The sequence below is a fragment of the Panthera leo genome, chromosome A3, assembly GCF_018350215.1.
Source record: "Panthera leo isolate Ple1 chromosome A3, P.leo_Ple1_pat1.1, whole genome shotgun sequence".
Taxonomy (NCBI): Eukaryota; Metazoa; Chordata; class Mammalia; order Carnivora; family Felidae; genus Panthera; species Panthera leo.
In genome coordinates this window covers 36,282,173-36,296,553 of record NC_056681.1, presented here as the reverse complement: position 1 = coordinate 36,296,553, position 14,381 = coordinate 36,282,173, and the positions used below count along the sequence as shown (strand labels likewise).

The 14,381-nt window shown below is 49.5% G+C and overlaps 1 protein-coding gene across 1 annotated transcript in view; it reads left to right on the top strand.

Annotated features, from left to right (window-relative positions):
- The window catches only part of JAG1 (jagged canonical Notch ligand 1), a 36,367-nt gene extending 22,433 nt beyond the window's left edge, over window positions 1-13,934 (top strand). The window contains exons 8-26 of the mRNA XM_042931618.1: window positions 9-122; window positions 1,356-1,469; window positions 2,063-2,176; window positions 2,594-2,640; window positions 2,981-3,154; window positions 3,763-3,913; window positions 4,684-4,848; window positions 5,250-5,363; window positions 5,891-6,004; window positions 6,110-6,223; window positions 6,360-6,476; window positions 6,974-7,001; window positions 7,468-7,553; window positions 8,948-9,061; window positions 9,666-9,775; window positions 9,894-10,127; window positions 10,303-10,434; window positions 10,610-10,760; window positions 11,675-13,934. Coding sequence (XP_042787552.1) covers window positions 9-122; window positions 1,356-1,469; window positions 2,063-2,176; window positions 2,594-2,640; window positions 2,981-3,154; window positions 3,763-3,913; window positions 4,684-4,848; window positions 5,250-5,363; window positions 5,891-6,004; window positions 6,110-6,223; window positions 6,360-6,476; window positions 6,974-7,001; window positions 7,468-7,553; window positions 8,948-9,061; window positions 9,666-9,775; window positions 9,894-10,127; window positions 10,303-10,434; window positions 10,610-10,760; window positions 11,675-12,132 — 2,651 coding nt within the window. The 3' untranslated portion in view covers window positions 12,133-13,934. The remainder of the gene's footprint in view (window positions 1-8; window positions 123-1,355; window positions 1,470-2,062; window positions 2,177-2,593; window positions 2,641-2,980; window positions 3,155-3,762; window positions 3,914-4,683; window positions 4,849-5,249; window positions 5,364-5,890; window positions 6,005-6,109; window positions 6,224-6,359; window positions 6,477-6,973; window positions 7,002-7,467; window positions 7,554-8,947; window positions 9,062-9,665; window positions 9,776-9,893; window positions 10,128-10,302; window positions 10,435-10,609; window positions 10,761-11,674) is intronic.
- The last annotated feature ends 447 nt before the right edge of the window (window positions 13,935-14,381 follow it).

Below are 14,381 nucleotides of genomic sequence, written 5' to 3'. Positions count from 1 at the left end.
TTTCACAGCGGAGCACGCCTGCCTGTCTGACCCCTGCCACAACAGGGGCAGCTGCCGGGAGACCTCGCTGGGGTTTGAGTGTGAGTGTTCCCCGGGCTGGACGGGCCCCACGTGTTCCACGAGTAAGTCTGGGTTGTGGCCTGTGTCTTTTCCAGAGGATCAGATACGGGGTTGGGGGCAGGCGCCTGGGCTTGGTTCAAGGTCAGGTCTCAGTGGGAAGGGGTGGATTCTGCCAGCGGTCTGGTGGGGAGTCTGGCTGGGGCTTCCAGCCTTTGCGCTGGAAGCCTCCCTGCACCCTCATCCTCCTGCGCTAAGTTAGCACGTGTGTCTGCTACTGAAGAGCCTTCTCCATGGGAGACCTCCATCCTTTGCATATGCTCCCTGGAGCTCTGCCTCCTCCAAATCAAGTTCTGGTTCTGGTTCCTGCAGCCATGGAGAGGCTGCCCGTGGGTGAGGCTGTCACTCCTGGATTTCATCATGGGTGCAGGTGGCCCCCAAAGAGAGACCTGGGCTACAGGGTTGTTGTGGCTGCAAGGCCTGGCTGCATGTCAGGACCACCTGGGTGCCGGACAATGCAGATGGGTCCTTCCCACAGTTTCCCTTTGGAATTGGGGAGTCCACATTTTGTAACAAGCACCTGGGTTTCTGAGGTGTGGCCAGGCCTGAGAACCACTGTCCTCAGCACCCTGAGTGCAGCACGCACAGTCGAGAATGTGGGTTCTGTGGTCGGATCACCTGCGCTGGCACTGTGGCGCTTGCCTGCCTCTCCTAGGGCCGGTCTTTACCTGCCGGTGCCCTGTTTAAAGGAGACAGTAGCAATTCCCATCTCTTAGGGTTGTGAGGAACCGATGACCGAATTCCCAGAGAAAGCCTGGTACTTCAGAAGTGGGTAGTAGGTGAATGAAGAGGCCACTGTATATAGTCCAGTGTAGAGGGTGTGGGGTGGGGTGTAGACCCCAGGTATGGAATTTTGGGAAAACTCTGTGAGCAAGTAAGAATGTTTTCTACCAGTAAAGAAGAGTTCTTTTTCCTTACTACTTCTTAGCTACCCCTGAGCCATGCTGGAACTTTCCTTTAAAAATAAGGAGTAGGCAGAGCTAGATGAGCCATGTTACCCATGGGTTGATGCTCTGGGGATCCAGCTGGCTCTCCCTGCTGCTTAGGTTGGGGATTAAATGAACTGGGGCACTGGAGGATTTAAAGCTAAAATCAGGCCTTATCGTCATAGCGGTCACTTCTAGCAGGTGTCTGGCTCTTAAGTGAAGGCCCCTCGTGTAAGGGTTGGCGTTAAATTATCTAATTGTCAAACGGACTGAGATTAAAATGCCAGCTCTTTTTTCCCTTTTGTCCAACAGACATTGATGACTGTTCTCCAAATAACTGTTCCCATGGGGGCACCTGCCAGGACTTGGTTAATGGATTCAAGTGTGTGTGCCCGCCCCAGTGGACTGGCAAAACGTGCCAGTTAGGTAAGGAAATTCCTGCACCGAGGTTAGCTTTGATGATCAGAGCTGTTATAGAAGATGAGCCTGTGGTGGTGTGAGTTTGCACACCATCCTACTAAAAAGTAATTTATTGTCAAGAGTCCGGCGGTCCTGGGAGAGAGAACTCGAATGCAGATGGCCTAGCTCTTTTAGGCCCTGTGGGAAAGTCGTGGGATCCCTTGAACCATGTCAATCGTCTGTCCGAGGAGTGTTCAGCTGGGTTCCAAACGGGGATGGTCTCATGAGGAATGAGCTGTCTGCATTCTTGCTGCCACATTTAAATCCCAGCAACTAGGCTGCGTGGAGTGTTATACAGCAATGCCTGGTGGCTTTCTGCTCTTCCGGCTGGGGGCCAGTTGTTAACCAGCAGCCTGAAAGTTATCAATTAGCATACCTTATTGGATAATGGCTAGGGAGAGGGATCAGCTGCTCAAAATAGAGGGAACCTAGTATCTGGGATTTAGGTTATTAGCATGTCTCCTATTGGAGGCAAACTATTGCTAGGGTGTTTTGGGGGAGGTGGGGGAAGGGGGGGGGTAAATCTCCATTTCTCACTACCCCTCCACGTTTTCTTTCAGATGCAAATGAGTGCGAGGCCAAACCTTGTGTAAATGCCAAATCCTGTAAGAATCTGATTGCCAGCTACTACTGTGATTGCCTCCCAGGCTGGACGGGTCAGAATTGTGACATAAGTGAGTACCTTTTGTTTCGATTTTGATTTTTGTGAAACTTGGGTATTGAAGGCTTTGTCAGCCTGTACGTTGGCTCCAGTGCTAAGACTTGAGTGATAAAAGGAAAACCTGAGTGGGAATGTTTTTGGAGAGGGAGTGATCAGTGCAGAAATGAAAACATACACTTTATCAGGCTCATTAGCCGGTAAAACAGCCATATTCTGATAAGGTGGCTAAAACAATGATGTGAAGTTTCACTCGCTCATTCTGGAGGAATTAGGGAGGGTTCCCACCCAGTGTAATAACCTTCTGTCAGGGGGAAGCACACAGGAAATCTGATTTGAGGCTTTTATCTGTCCTGAGTGGAGAGCACTTTTCAATTAAGCCTAGTTTCAATGTAAATTGCCTCTTTAATATGAGGACTTGTTTATTTTTTAGATATTAATGACTGCCTTGGCCAGTGTCAGAATGACGCCTCCTGTCGGGTATGTAAATCTTTGCTTAAATGAAAACCTTAATGATTGACCCAAGTCTGTGAGATTTATGTGACCCTGGGAGAGCTCTGTCCCTCAGGGATTTAAAAATGCAGGTGAAAAGTGATTCTCTGGAAGTTTCGCTTGGGCTTGTGTTAACCCCAGCCTCCTGGGAGCCATCTTGAAGGCATGCATGTAGAAATTCCCCTTCAGCATTTTGGGAGGCTTGGCATTTGGTGATTTCAGTGAATCCGTGGAACGGCAGCAGTCATGCTAGACCGCTGAAGCCCCGTGCTTGTGGAATACATAGAAAAAAGCATGTGTTTCTCCCCCCTCCTTCTTCCTCTTCCAGGATTTGGTTAATGGTTATCGCTGTATCTGTCCACCTGGCTATGCAGGCGATCACTGTGAGAGAGACATCGATGAATGCGCCAGCAACCCCTGTTTGAATGGGGGTCACTGTCAGAATGAAATCAACAGATTCCAGTGTCTGTGTCCCACTGGTTTCTCTGGAAACCTCTGTCAGGTGAGCTGTGCTAGAACCTCCACAGGCCAAGTTTCTACAGCAGAACTCCCTCTGCCTCCTCTCTCTGCCCTCTCCTCTCCACTCCCCCTTCCCCTCTTCCTCCATCTGTCTTCCTCTTCTTTCCCCTCCCCCTTCTCCTCCTCCTCCTCTTTCCCCCTCCCCACCTCCTCTCCCCTCGTCCTCCCTTGGTCCCCCACTTCTTCCTCCTCCCCTCCCCCATCCTCTCTCCACCCCCTCCCCCTCCTTGTGTTTGTCCTTTCCCTTCCCTTTCCTCTTCTTTCCTGTTCCCCTCCTGAGTCTGTAGTTGCCATCCAGGGACTAGGGACTTTTGCTAGGCAAATGCAGGTGGAAGGACACGGAGGAGTGGTTTCCTTCGTAGTGTCAGCAGCCTGTCGATTTGACTTGGTGCCCCCGACTCCATGCTCTCCCACTCTGCCCTGTTTTTCCCATGCATATCTGGACAGTCTCTAAGACATAACTGTATATTATGTAGAGCGTTCTGCTCATGGAAGCAGGTAAAGGGGTCAGATTCCAGGATCCGCTGCCCCTGAGCACTTACAGTCACACCTTTGTTTCCTTTCCCCCTCCTCTGCTCCTGGTCCTTGCAGCTGGACATCGATTATTGTGAACCCAATCCCTGCCAGCACGGTGCCCAGTGCTACAACCGCGCCAGCGACTATTTCTGCAAGTGTCCTGAGGACTACGAAGGCAAGAATTGCTCCCACCTTAAAGACCACTGCCGCACGACTCCCTGTGAAGGTACCTCCCCCACCTGCGGCCCTGGCTCGTCTCCAGGGCTCAGTCCTCTTTCGCCAGTTCCCCTCGATAGTCTCAGAAGCTGTGTAGCTGAGATTGAAACCCCCTAACCTGATGGCTGGGGGAAGCCAGAACATGTGGGAACAATCCACTCAGGCCCGCCAGTGGGACAGCCACGTCCTGTTCCGGGGTGGGCGGATTTGCAACCCTGAGACATTCCTCAGAGCAGTGCTGCCAGAAGACCTTTCTGCAGCAGTGGACTGTCAGGGAGGGTAGCTTTTAGTGTGACTCCCAGGCCTAGAAACTGATTATTTTCCTGAATTTCAATTCATTTAAATTTAAATAGCCGCCAATGTCCTGTGGCTGTTGTAGGAGGTAGCAGTTTTCAGGTTCTCTGTCCTTTGCTGGCTTTAGTGTGATTAAATAGGAAGGAAAGCTGGCTCTTTCTCCTTTAGTAAGCTTCTGTCAAACAGATGTCAAAGGTAGGATGAGAGGGGCCCACAGACGACATGTAGGCTTCTTAGCCACCTACGGAGAAAATGCCTTAAAAAACAAACAAAAGACACTTGACTGCCTGGAGTCTCCGCTTTGCCTGTCAATGTGACCTGGCACATTGCCAGAGTCTTGGCCCTCGAGGTGCCTCTTGACTTATTCCCCTCATTAGCCAAGGGGTGCCTGTCTCTAGGAAAGCAGGCTTGGCATGGGTCCTTGCCTTGGGAATGCCGTGTCTTATGGGTCCGCGGCCGTGATCTGATCCCAAGTGTGTCTTCTAGTGATTGACAGCTGCACTGTGGCCATGGCTTCTAATGACACGCCTGAGGGGGTGCGATATATTTCCTCAAACGTCTGTGGTCCCCACGGGAAGTGCAAGAGTCAGTCGGGAGGCAAATTCACCTGCGACTGTAACAAAGGCTTCACTGGAACGTACTGCCATGAAAGTAAGACCCCTCTTTGGGGAATGGTGCACGGTACCCCCACCCTGCCTCTCTGCTCAGCTCAGGAAGCATTTGAGATTGAATCGTTTCAGTTGAGACCAGTGAAAGTTTACTATTAGATCTAGGATCTAAGACAGAGTTGTGTTTATAAGATCACTGACGCCTCTGACCCTTCAGATCGTTTATGTTAGAATATTCTGGAATCTGACTAGTTTGGGTGGTCCCGCTGAGTTTCTTCTTTACTCCCTCCAAGTAGCTTAGCTTATGAGGCATTAAATAAAACAGACAAGGCATCCTCTGGTGCCACCTGGCACCTTGTTTTCTCAGGGGGCAGCCTTGGACCAGTGCCTAGCTATGGCACTAGTTGGCCTTTATTTACCAGCTTCTTCGCCTTCCCTTCACAGACATTAATGACTGCGAGAGCAACCCCTGTAAAAATGGCGGTACTTGCATCGATGGTGTCAACTCCTACAAGTGCATCTGTAGTGACGGCTGGGAGGGGGCCTACTGTGAAACCAGTGAGTCTGTGGTCTTCATGGGCCAGACAGCTCTGGGATGCTGGGGTGAGAGGAGTCTTCACAGGAGGCTTTTCTTTTTAATGGGAGCCTGACCAACCACAAGACCCCCATAGTTCTTGTCATGGCACAGCTCTGCCTGTGTCCTGTTGAATGCCAAAGACAGCCAACCGGAAGGAAGAGCAGCTGAGGAGCTAGAGAATCGGGCTGTGATTAGGATAAATACCCTGCTTGCAGAGAAAGTAATCTTCCTTTTGTTTTGACTGTAACTTGTACCTGTCCTGATTTTAATTTCCACGGGAGTGACAGAAGCCTGCCCCTGTCTTGCCACCTCGTGGTGTTAGAAATAACCCACTCTTAGAAAGCAGTGAAGGTGTTTACGTCCTGGGATGGCTCAGCTGGTCTTGGACCTTGGAGTGGAGAGCATTGGGTGGAGGTAGCCATCACCATAGCAAGGGTGCGGCTCTTACGTGCTGGGTGGGCATGGTCCTGGAAGCATCTTCAGCTGGGTGTCTCCTCTTTGATTCTAGACATTAACGACTGCAGCCAGAATCCCTGCCACAATGGGGGCTCGTGTCGTGACCTTGTCAATGACTTTTACTGTGACTGTAAAAACGGGTGGAAAGGAAAGACATGCCACTCACGTAAGTGGTAGCTGACTAGGGCCCCATCTCTGCGACCCCTCCCACCCTCCGTCTTCTGCGAGGAGGGGCTGGCCAGGGGCTCAAGCTGAGATCCTCCTCCTCCAGGTGACAGCCAGTGTGATGAGGCCACGTGCAACAACGGTGGCACCTGCTATGACGAAGGGGATGCTTTCAAGTGCATGTGTCCTGGAGGCTGGGAAGGGACGACCTGCAACATAGGTAGTTTTCTGCCTCACATGGGGTTCGCCACGGCCATCTGGGCACTTGTGACTTTCCCTGGCGGGTCTGGTTCTGGCCTCTCCAGACTGTTTTCGGATCCTCAGGGAGGGTGGTCCTGTCTGTTCTTGTCTCGTAGCCCGAAACAGTAGTTGCCTGCCCAACCCTTGCCATAACGGGGGCACCTGTGTGGTCAACGGCGACTCCTTCACGTGTGTCTGCAAAGAAGGCTGGGAGGGGCCCATCTGTACTCAGAGTGAGTGTCCCCTGCCCCACCCGCCTTGAACTCTCCGAGGGCTGCAGGAGCACATCCTGACACCCTCGGGGACTCGAGATGGAAACCAGAAGCAGAGCTGTTTGATGTCTGCTTCTGCATCACCTGGGCCTGTTCTAATGCACTTGATGGGCTGCAGCCCTGACCTGGGCATGAGAAAGTCGCCGTTGAGATAAGTGGAGACAGATGGTGTCTCGCTTCCCAGCGTGGGTCTGACCAGCAGCCTGTCTCTTTCCATTCTCACAGCCCCCTTCCCGCCCTGACCGGGGCCTCTTCCTGTGCAGTGTCCCACGGCACATGGAACAAAGTGTGTTGTAGGCCTGGTTCCAATTGAGCCAGAGGTCTTAAGCGCATTTTGTTGGTGTTAACTATAGGTCTATCATATGGGTATTATGGAGATCAGTGGTGTTTCTCCTTAAGCTTAAAACTGCTTTGCCTGGTGAAGGCCTTACTATTAAGTTGTCTTTTTTACTTTGCAGATACCAATGACTGCAGTCCTCACCCCTGGTAAGCATGGCCACCTTTTAAGCCAGCGCTTGTTAGCTGTAGTGTGCATGGGCATCACCTAGGGATCTTGTCTAAAATGCAGGTACTGATACAGGAGGTCTGGGGTGGGGCCGCAGACCCTGCCTGTCGAACAAGCTCCCAGGTGCTGCTCATCCTGCTGGTCTGGACCACACTTTAATTAGCCAGATTGTGCCTTCTTTTGGAGCAGTGATTCTCAACCTTGGCTGTGCATGAGAATCACCTGAGCAGTTTTTATAAGTCTCAATGCCTGGACTGCAAGGGAGACTGAAATTAGACTCTCTGGGGGTGGGACCCCAGCATCAGTATTTTTAAAGTTCCCCAAGTAGTGGTGAGGGCGGCCAAGGGTGGGAGCCACTGAATGTAATTGGCACAGCTACCTGAGGTTAACTGGTGGAGTCTTGGATCGGTAGGCTGGTTACTGAGTGGCCTTTGCTTTCCTTCTCAGTTACAACAGTGGCACGTGCGTAGATGGAGACAACTGGTACCGGTGTGAGTGTGCCCCAGGCTTTGCTGGACCTGACTGCAGAATAAGTAAGGAGCAGCCCTAGTTGGTTTCCCTAGTGGCTTTCTTTCCCCCAACACCAGCCCTTGGCCTGTACTTTCAGTCTTGAAAACAATTAAGGTCACTGCTCCCTTTAAGTAGCCCTGATAGGCAAGTGGCCTCCCACCTTCAGCTGGGATTAAGATCTGGCTGGAAATTTGCAGGTATCTGCTGGTCCTTCCCCGGGTGGCACAACCCCCTTCTAGGGGAGGCGGTACAAGCCACAGAATCTGACCATTAATCTATTCTGAGGCCTTAAAGGAAGAAGGTGCTTTTTCCCAGGACTACCCTAAAATTATGAGCCAGTGGACATTACCCACAGAGGACGGAGCTAAGGGCAGTAGAAGGGATGAGAGTTGTGGTTTCTAAAGGTCATGCCTTGGTGACATGATTAAAATGGGAGATGGGCAATGAAGTTTGTCAGGCAGGGTGCTTTTGATGTTGCTTTATTTTGAGCCTTTTCCTACTTTTTTATAAGCCTTTTTTTCCTCCCTCCCCCCCCAAAAAAAGTGATGATTTTTTTTTTTTGTTTGTTTTCATACCCAAATTATTTGAAATTTCACTAGTGCTGGAGATCACCAAGTCTGGGACTGACTGGTCTTCACTAAATAAGGGTACATTTGGTCTACTGCACGTTTCTAAGTTGTGCTGGCAAACTATGGTCTGGGCCCACTGCTTGTTTTTGTAAATAAAGTTTTACTGGCACACAGCCACACTCACCTATTTATATACTGTCTCAAGCTGCTTTCATGCTACAACAGAGTTGAGTAGTCAAGACAGAACTCACATGGCCTGCAAAGCTTAAAATATTTGACCCTTTTCAAGAACTTTGCCAGCCCTTGCTCTTTTACTATCTGATAAAAAAGAACTAAAAATTGTGGCCTCCTGGGGCACCTGGGTGGCTCAGTCGGTTAAGCATCCGACTTCGGCTCAGGTCATGATCTCGCAGCCTGTACGTTTGAGCCTTGTGTCAGGGTCTGTGCTGACAGCTCAGAGCCCGGAGCCTGCTTCAGATTCTGTGCCTCCCTCTTTCTCTGCCTCTCCTGCACTCGTGCTCTGTTTCTCTAAAAAAAAAAAAAACAAAAAACAAAACAAAAAAACAAAAACCCACAACAATAAACCTTAAGGAAAAAAAAAAAAAACAAAAAACTGATCTGAAAAGATTTTCAGCTAAGTCAGGCTAATGGTGATCTTTGTGGGGCAGTGACTGGTGGAGTTTTTTGGGGTACTGATGATCAGTTTATTTGGGTGCTGGTTACATGATAATTCATCAAGCTTATACTTGAGTTTATATGCTTTTCTATCTGTATGTTAGGTCAGTAAAAACTTAGAAAACCATTATTGCTTCCCATTGGAGCCTAAACTTGAACTGTGTTTCTCCTAGACATCAACGAATGCCAGTCCTCACCCTGTGCCTTTGGGGCAACCTGTGTGGATGAGATCAATGGCTACCAGTGTGTCTGTCCTCCAGGGCACAGTGGTGCCAAGTGCCAGGAAGGTATGTGGGTCAGGCTGCAGCTGGCTGCGTCTTATGGGATGAGCGGGCACTGTGCTCAGGAAGAGAACACAGAGGGGGGATATGCAGAGGGGGCCTCAGGGAAGGGGAAACTTAAGGGGTCCCCTACAAACAGGGTAGCCGTTTTTAGTCAACTCCTGGGCAATTACGCAGTTATGTTGTGTGACAGACCATCCCCCAATGTGTGGCTTAGAGCAGGCATTTGTTTGTATTGATCGTGGGCATGCAGGGCAGGCAGGGTGATAATGTGTTGCAGGGTGGGTTCAGGTCTATTCTGTGTTTCCTCACCCTCCTTGGACCAGCAGCCATATCTGGCAAATGGCAGGCCTGAAAGAATCCAAGCTCAACCATGAGAGACTCAGCTCCCATCGCATCCAGTAATGCTGCAGTGGCCCAAGCAGGTCACAATGCCACGTGCAAAGGCAGCAGGAGAGGGAAGAACACATGCCCTTTGTTGGAGGGTAACTGTTGTCCCATGGCAGAGGGCACAGGTGTAATTCCTTCCCTAACAGGGAGGGAGTGAAGAGTGGAGAGAACAGTCTATAGAAAAGGAAACCCCTTGGACTCCTGCATTCCTGCATTTCAGTTTCAGGGAGACCTTGTATCACCATGGGGAGTGTGATCCCAGACGGGGCCAAGTGGGACGATGACTGCAATACATGCCAGTGCCTGAATGGAAGGATCGCCTGCTCGAAGGTACAGTGTGGGGGATGCCACAGATCACCTGTATCCTGGAGTTGCCATTGGGTGTTTGTCCTGAGCCGCCTGCTCCCTCTCTCTCTCTTTCTCTCTCTCTCCCTCCCCACCCCTCCAGGTCTGGTGTGGCCCTCGACCTTGCTTGCTCCACAAAGGGCACAGTGAGTGCCCCAGTGGGCAAAGCTGCATCCCTATCCTGGATGACCAGTGTTTTGTCCGCCCCTGCACGGGTGTGGGTGAGTGTCGGTCTTCCAGTCTCCAGCCCGTGAAGACCAAGTGCACTTCTGACCCCTACTACCAGGATAACTGTGCAAACATCACATTCACCTTCAACAAAGAGATGATGTCGCCGGTACGGAACCACTACTTTTTTATTTTAGAATGGAAGGGTGTGTCTGCTGCTTCCAAGGCAGAGTGTCACCAGCTAGGACCTTGTTCTCCTTAGCTTAAATTCCTAACTTCCAAAGAAACAGCCTTTTCTTTTTCTTCCAGTATCTTACATGTGTCCTTTTAAAATGTGATTCTAGGGCCTTACCACGGAGCATATTTGCAGTGAACTGAGGAATTTGAATATTTTAAAGAATGTTTCCGCCGAATACTCAATCTACATAGCTTGTGAGCCTTCCCCTTCTGCGAACAATGAAATACATGTGGCCATTGTAAGTATAAGACTCAGTCAGACTTAATTATGTGACTGCAAGGTAGTTAACAAACTTAAGTTAGCCAGTATCTGAACACAGCAAAGCTGGACTCACATGTTTAAGTAACTTTGAATAAAGCGTACTGTGGAGTGCGGCCCTGACCCTCCATCTGACAGTTCTCCTTTTTCTCCAGTCTGCTGAAGACATACGGGATGATGGAAACCCTATCAAGGAAATCACTGACAAAATCATAGATCTCGTTAGCAAACGTGATGGGAATAGCTCGCTTATTGCTGCGGTTGCGGAAGTGCGAGTGCAGAGGCGGCCTGTGAAGAACAGAACAGGTAGGTGGGAACGGTCCCTTTGAGGACGAGCAAACTGATCTCATCTCACCATCCAACAAAAGCAGCAGGTGGGGTGTTAGTTGATGGTTCCCTGTCTCGAGGAGCCCCCCCCCCGGCTGCCATTTAACCGGTGAAAAAACTGAGGCCAGCTGCCATGACCAAGTACTGGACTTCTTTCCCTGCCATCAAGCTGTGCTCTCAAAGGGGGGACCTCTGTAGAACATGTTGTTTCTAAGGCAGAGTGCACTGAGGCACCTCAAACTCCTGGCCACACAAACCCTGCTGTGGCATTCTAGTGGCGTAGGATGGCCCAGCCTAAGTCCCGTGAACACTGGTTTGATAGGCAGCTCGTTGGCCCTGCAGGACATCCAGGCCCCCCTTTTGGCCATAGCTGTGGTAGCTAGGTGAGAAACGGGGTGCATGAGCATCTGGGACATGTGAGCTCTGCTCCCATCACATCCAGTAATGCTGCAGTGGCCCAAGCAGGTCACAATGCCACGTGCAAAGGCAGCAGGAGAGGGAAGAACACCTGCCCTTTGTTGGGGGGTAACTGTTGTCCCATGGCAGAGGGACGGACCCTGAAAATCGGACCCTGTAACCAGCTGCCTGAGGAGCCAGTCTTCCCTCGACTGAACCAGATGCTGCTCTCTCCACACGGAGTCAGGAGCCTCTAGGAGTTGCTGCTGTGCCTGGTCTCTGGGGACAAATGTGTCAGGGTCTCCAAGGGCCCGGATCCTGTACTTGCTTATCAAGCTGTGAAGTGACAATATGTAATTGTGAAAAGGGGCTTGTCCCCATAGCACCCCTCGTAGGGACTGAGGACAGGGGAACCACTGTCAGTAGTCTTTTGTTCGTGCGGTAGCTTTCTTTTTTTTCTTTTTTGAGAGTTCATTGGTTTTGTGCCTGCCTTACAGATTTCCTGGTTCCTCTGCTGAGCTCTGTCTTAACTGTGGCCTGGATCTGTTGCCTGGTGACAGCCTTCTACTGGTGTGTGCGGAAGCGGCGGAAGCCCAGCAGCCACGCTCGTGCGGCCTCTGAGGACAACACCACCAACAACGTGCGGGAGCAGCTGAACCAAATCAAAAACCCCATCGAGAAGCACGGGGCCAACACGGTCCCCATCAAGGATTACGAGAACAAAAACTCCAAAATGTCGAAAATAAGGACCCACAACTCGGAGGTAGAGGAGGACGACATGGACAAGCACCAGCAGAAAGCCCGGTTTGCCAAACAGCCGGCATACACGCTGGTAGACAGAGAAGAGAAGCCCCCCAATGGCACGCCGGCCAAACACCCAAACTGGACAAACAAACAGGACAACAGGGACCTGGAAAGTGCCCAGAGCTTAAACCGGATGGAGTACATCGTATAGCAGACGGTGGGCACCGTGGCTGCTAGGTAGAGTCTGAGGGCGCTGGGGGCTTGTAGTTCTTAAACGGTCGTGTCCTATTCCAGTCTGAGGCTGTCGTTGACTTAGAATCCTGTGTTAATTTAAGTTCTGACAAGCTGGCTTACACTGGCAATGGTAGTTGCTGTGGTTGGCTGGGGAACCCCATGCTGCGTCTCACGGCTATGCAAACACAAGCCCCGAGTGCCCTGGTGCACGGGCCCCGCAGCTGCCCCCTCTCGGACCAGGTTCCCAGGAGAAGGCCCAGCCCCTGGGCTGAGCTTCCACCTCTGCCAGATGTCCCGATGGTGATGCAGTCTTAGGATCGTAGTTTTTATTTATATTTATTGACTCTTGAGTTGTTTTTGTATATTGGTTTTATGATGACGTACAAGTAGTTCTGTATTTGAAAGTGCCTTTGCAGCTCAGAACCACAGCAACTATCACAAATGAGTTTATTATTTATTTTTTTTATTGTATTTTGTTGTTGTTGGGGGAGGGGGGACTTTGATGTCAGCAGTTGCTGGTAAAATGAAGAATTTAAAGAGGAAAAATGTGTCAAAAGTAGAATTTTGTATAGTTATGTAAATAATTCTTTTTTATTAATCACTGTGTATATTTGATTTATTAACTTAATAATCAAGAGCCTTAAAACATCATTCCTTTTTATTTATATGTATGTGTTTAGAATTGAAGGTTTTTGATAGCATTGTAAGCGTATGGCTTTATTTTTTTGAACTTATTTTCTTATTACGTGTTGCCTATAAGCCAAAATTAAGGTGTTTGAAAATAGTTAAAAGACAATAGGATGGCCTTCGGTGCCTGGAATACTGGCGGATTTTTTTTTTTTTCTTTTTTTGTACGACGTCAGATGTTTTAAAACACCTTCTATAGCATCACTTTAAAACACGTTTTAAGGACTGACTGAGGCAGTTTGAAAATTAGTCTAGAACAGGTTCCTTTTTTTTTTTTTTTCTGCTTTAGACTTGAAAAGAGACAGGCAGGTGATGGGCTACACAGCAGTTTAAGGGAACAAGCTGAGCTCCGACTTAACGTAGCCAAAATATGAGTGGTTGAATATCATTAAAAATATCAATTGTGTGAAGGTGGAAGTACACCAGTCTTATTTTGTAAATTCTGATTTCTTTTCACCATTCTTTTAATACTGAACCACTTGTAGATTTTTTTTTTTTTTTTTTGTTATCTACTGCATTTAGGGAGTATTCCAATAAGCTAGTTGAATACTTGAACCTTAAAATGTCCAGTAAGATCACTGTTTAGATTTGCCATAGAGTACACTGCCTGCCTTAAGTGAGGAAATCAAATGCTATTTACAAAGTTGAAGACCCAAAAGGCTTATAAAACAGAGGAATTTCATTGGTTCACCACTGAGACCGTGAAGATACTTTGTATTGTCCTATTAGTGTTATGAACATAAAAATGCATCTTTGATGTGTTGTTCCTGGCAATAAATTTTGAAAAGTAATATTTATTAAATTTTTTGTATGAAACCTGGAACAGTGTGGCCTCTTCTGAGCTGATGGAGTGGTGCTTGGGCTCTGCCTCGTGCCTTCACCACCCCACCAAATCTGTTCTGGTAAGTGGGGTGTGATCAATAGGCTGTGCTTGATGGGGATGTGGAGGAAAAACCTAAAGCCTTGTCAGCCACAGAATTCAGCCAAAGAAGCCAGGGCTGTGAGAGCCCCATCTCGAGGGGGCCTTGATTCCCTTGTTATTCAACAGCAAGTGTGAATACTGCTTGAATAAACACCACTGGATTAATGGCCTGTAGTGTGAAGGTGAATTGTTTGTGAGCACTCATGGGAAAGGCCCACCACACTAAAAGCGTTTTTAAAAAGCTTGGAATTAGTTTTAGGGGAGGAAGAGGGAGATTCAGTGCTTTCGAGTACCCCCCCCCCCCCGCTACTTGGATTAATATTAACGTCCTGCCGTCGTCATTCAAGACCACACCCTGGTGGCTTCTGTGCAAGCTCATGCCTCCAGGGTGGTTTCCTAGCTGCATGAGAGGTGATAGTTACAAGCTTCTGGGGTTAGAGCCATCTACTCATCACCTCTTTCTCAGGCAGGCAGTGTTTGGGTGGCCTTGCCATGCAGCGTCAGGGTGCCCGATATCTGGCCTTCGTGAGCTCCCAAAGGCCAGCCATCACCACCGTTAAGGACATGGGAGAACTGTGGTTCTCACTGTGGCTGCTGGTGCCAAAATGGCCCTGCCC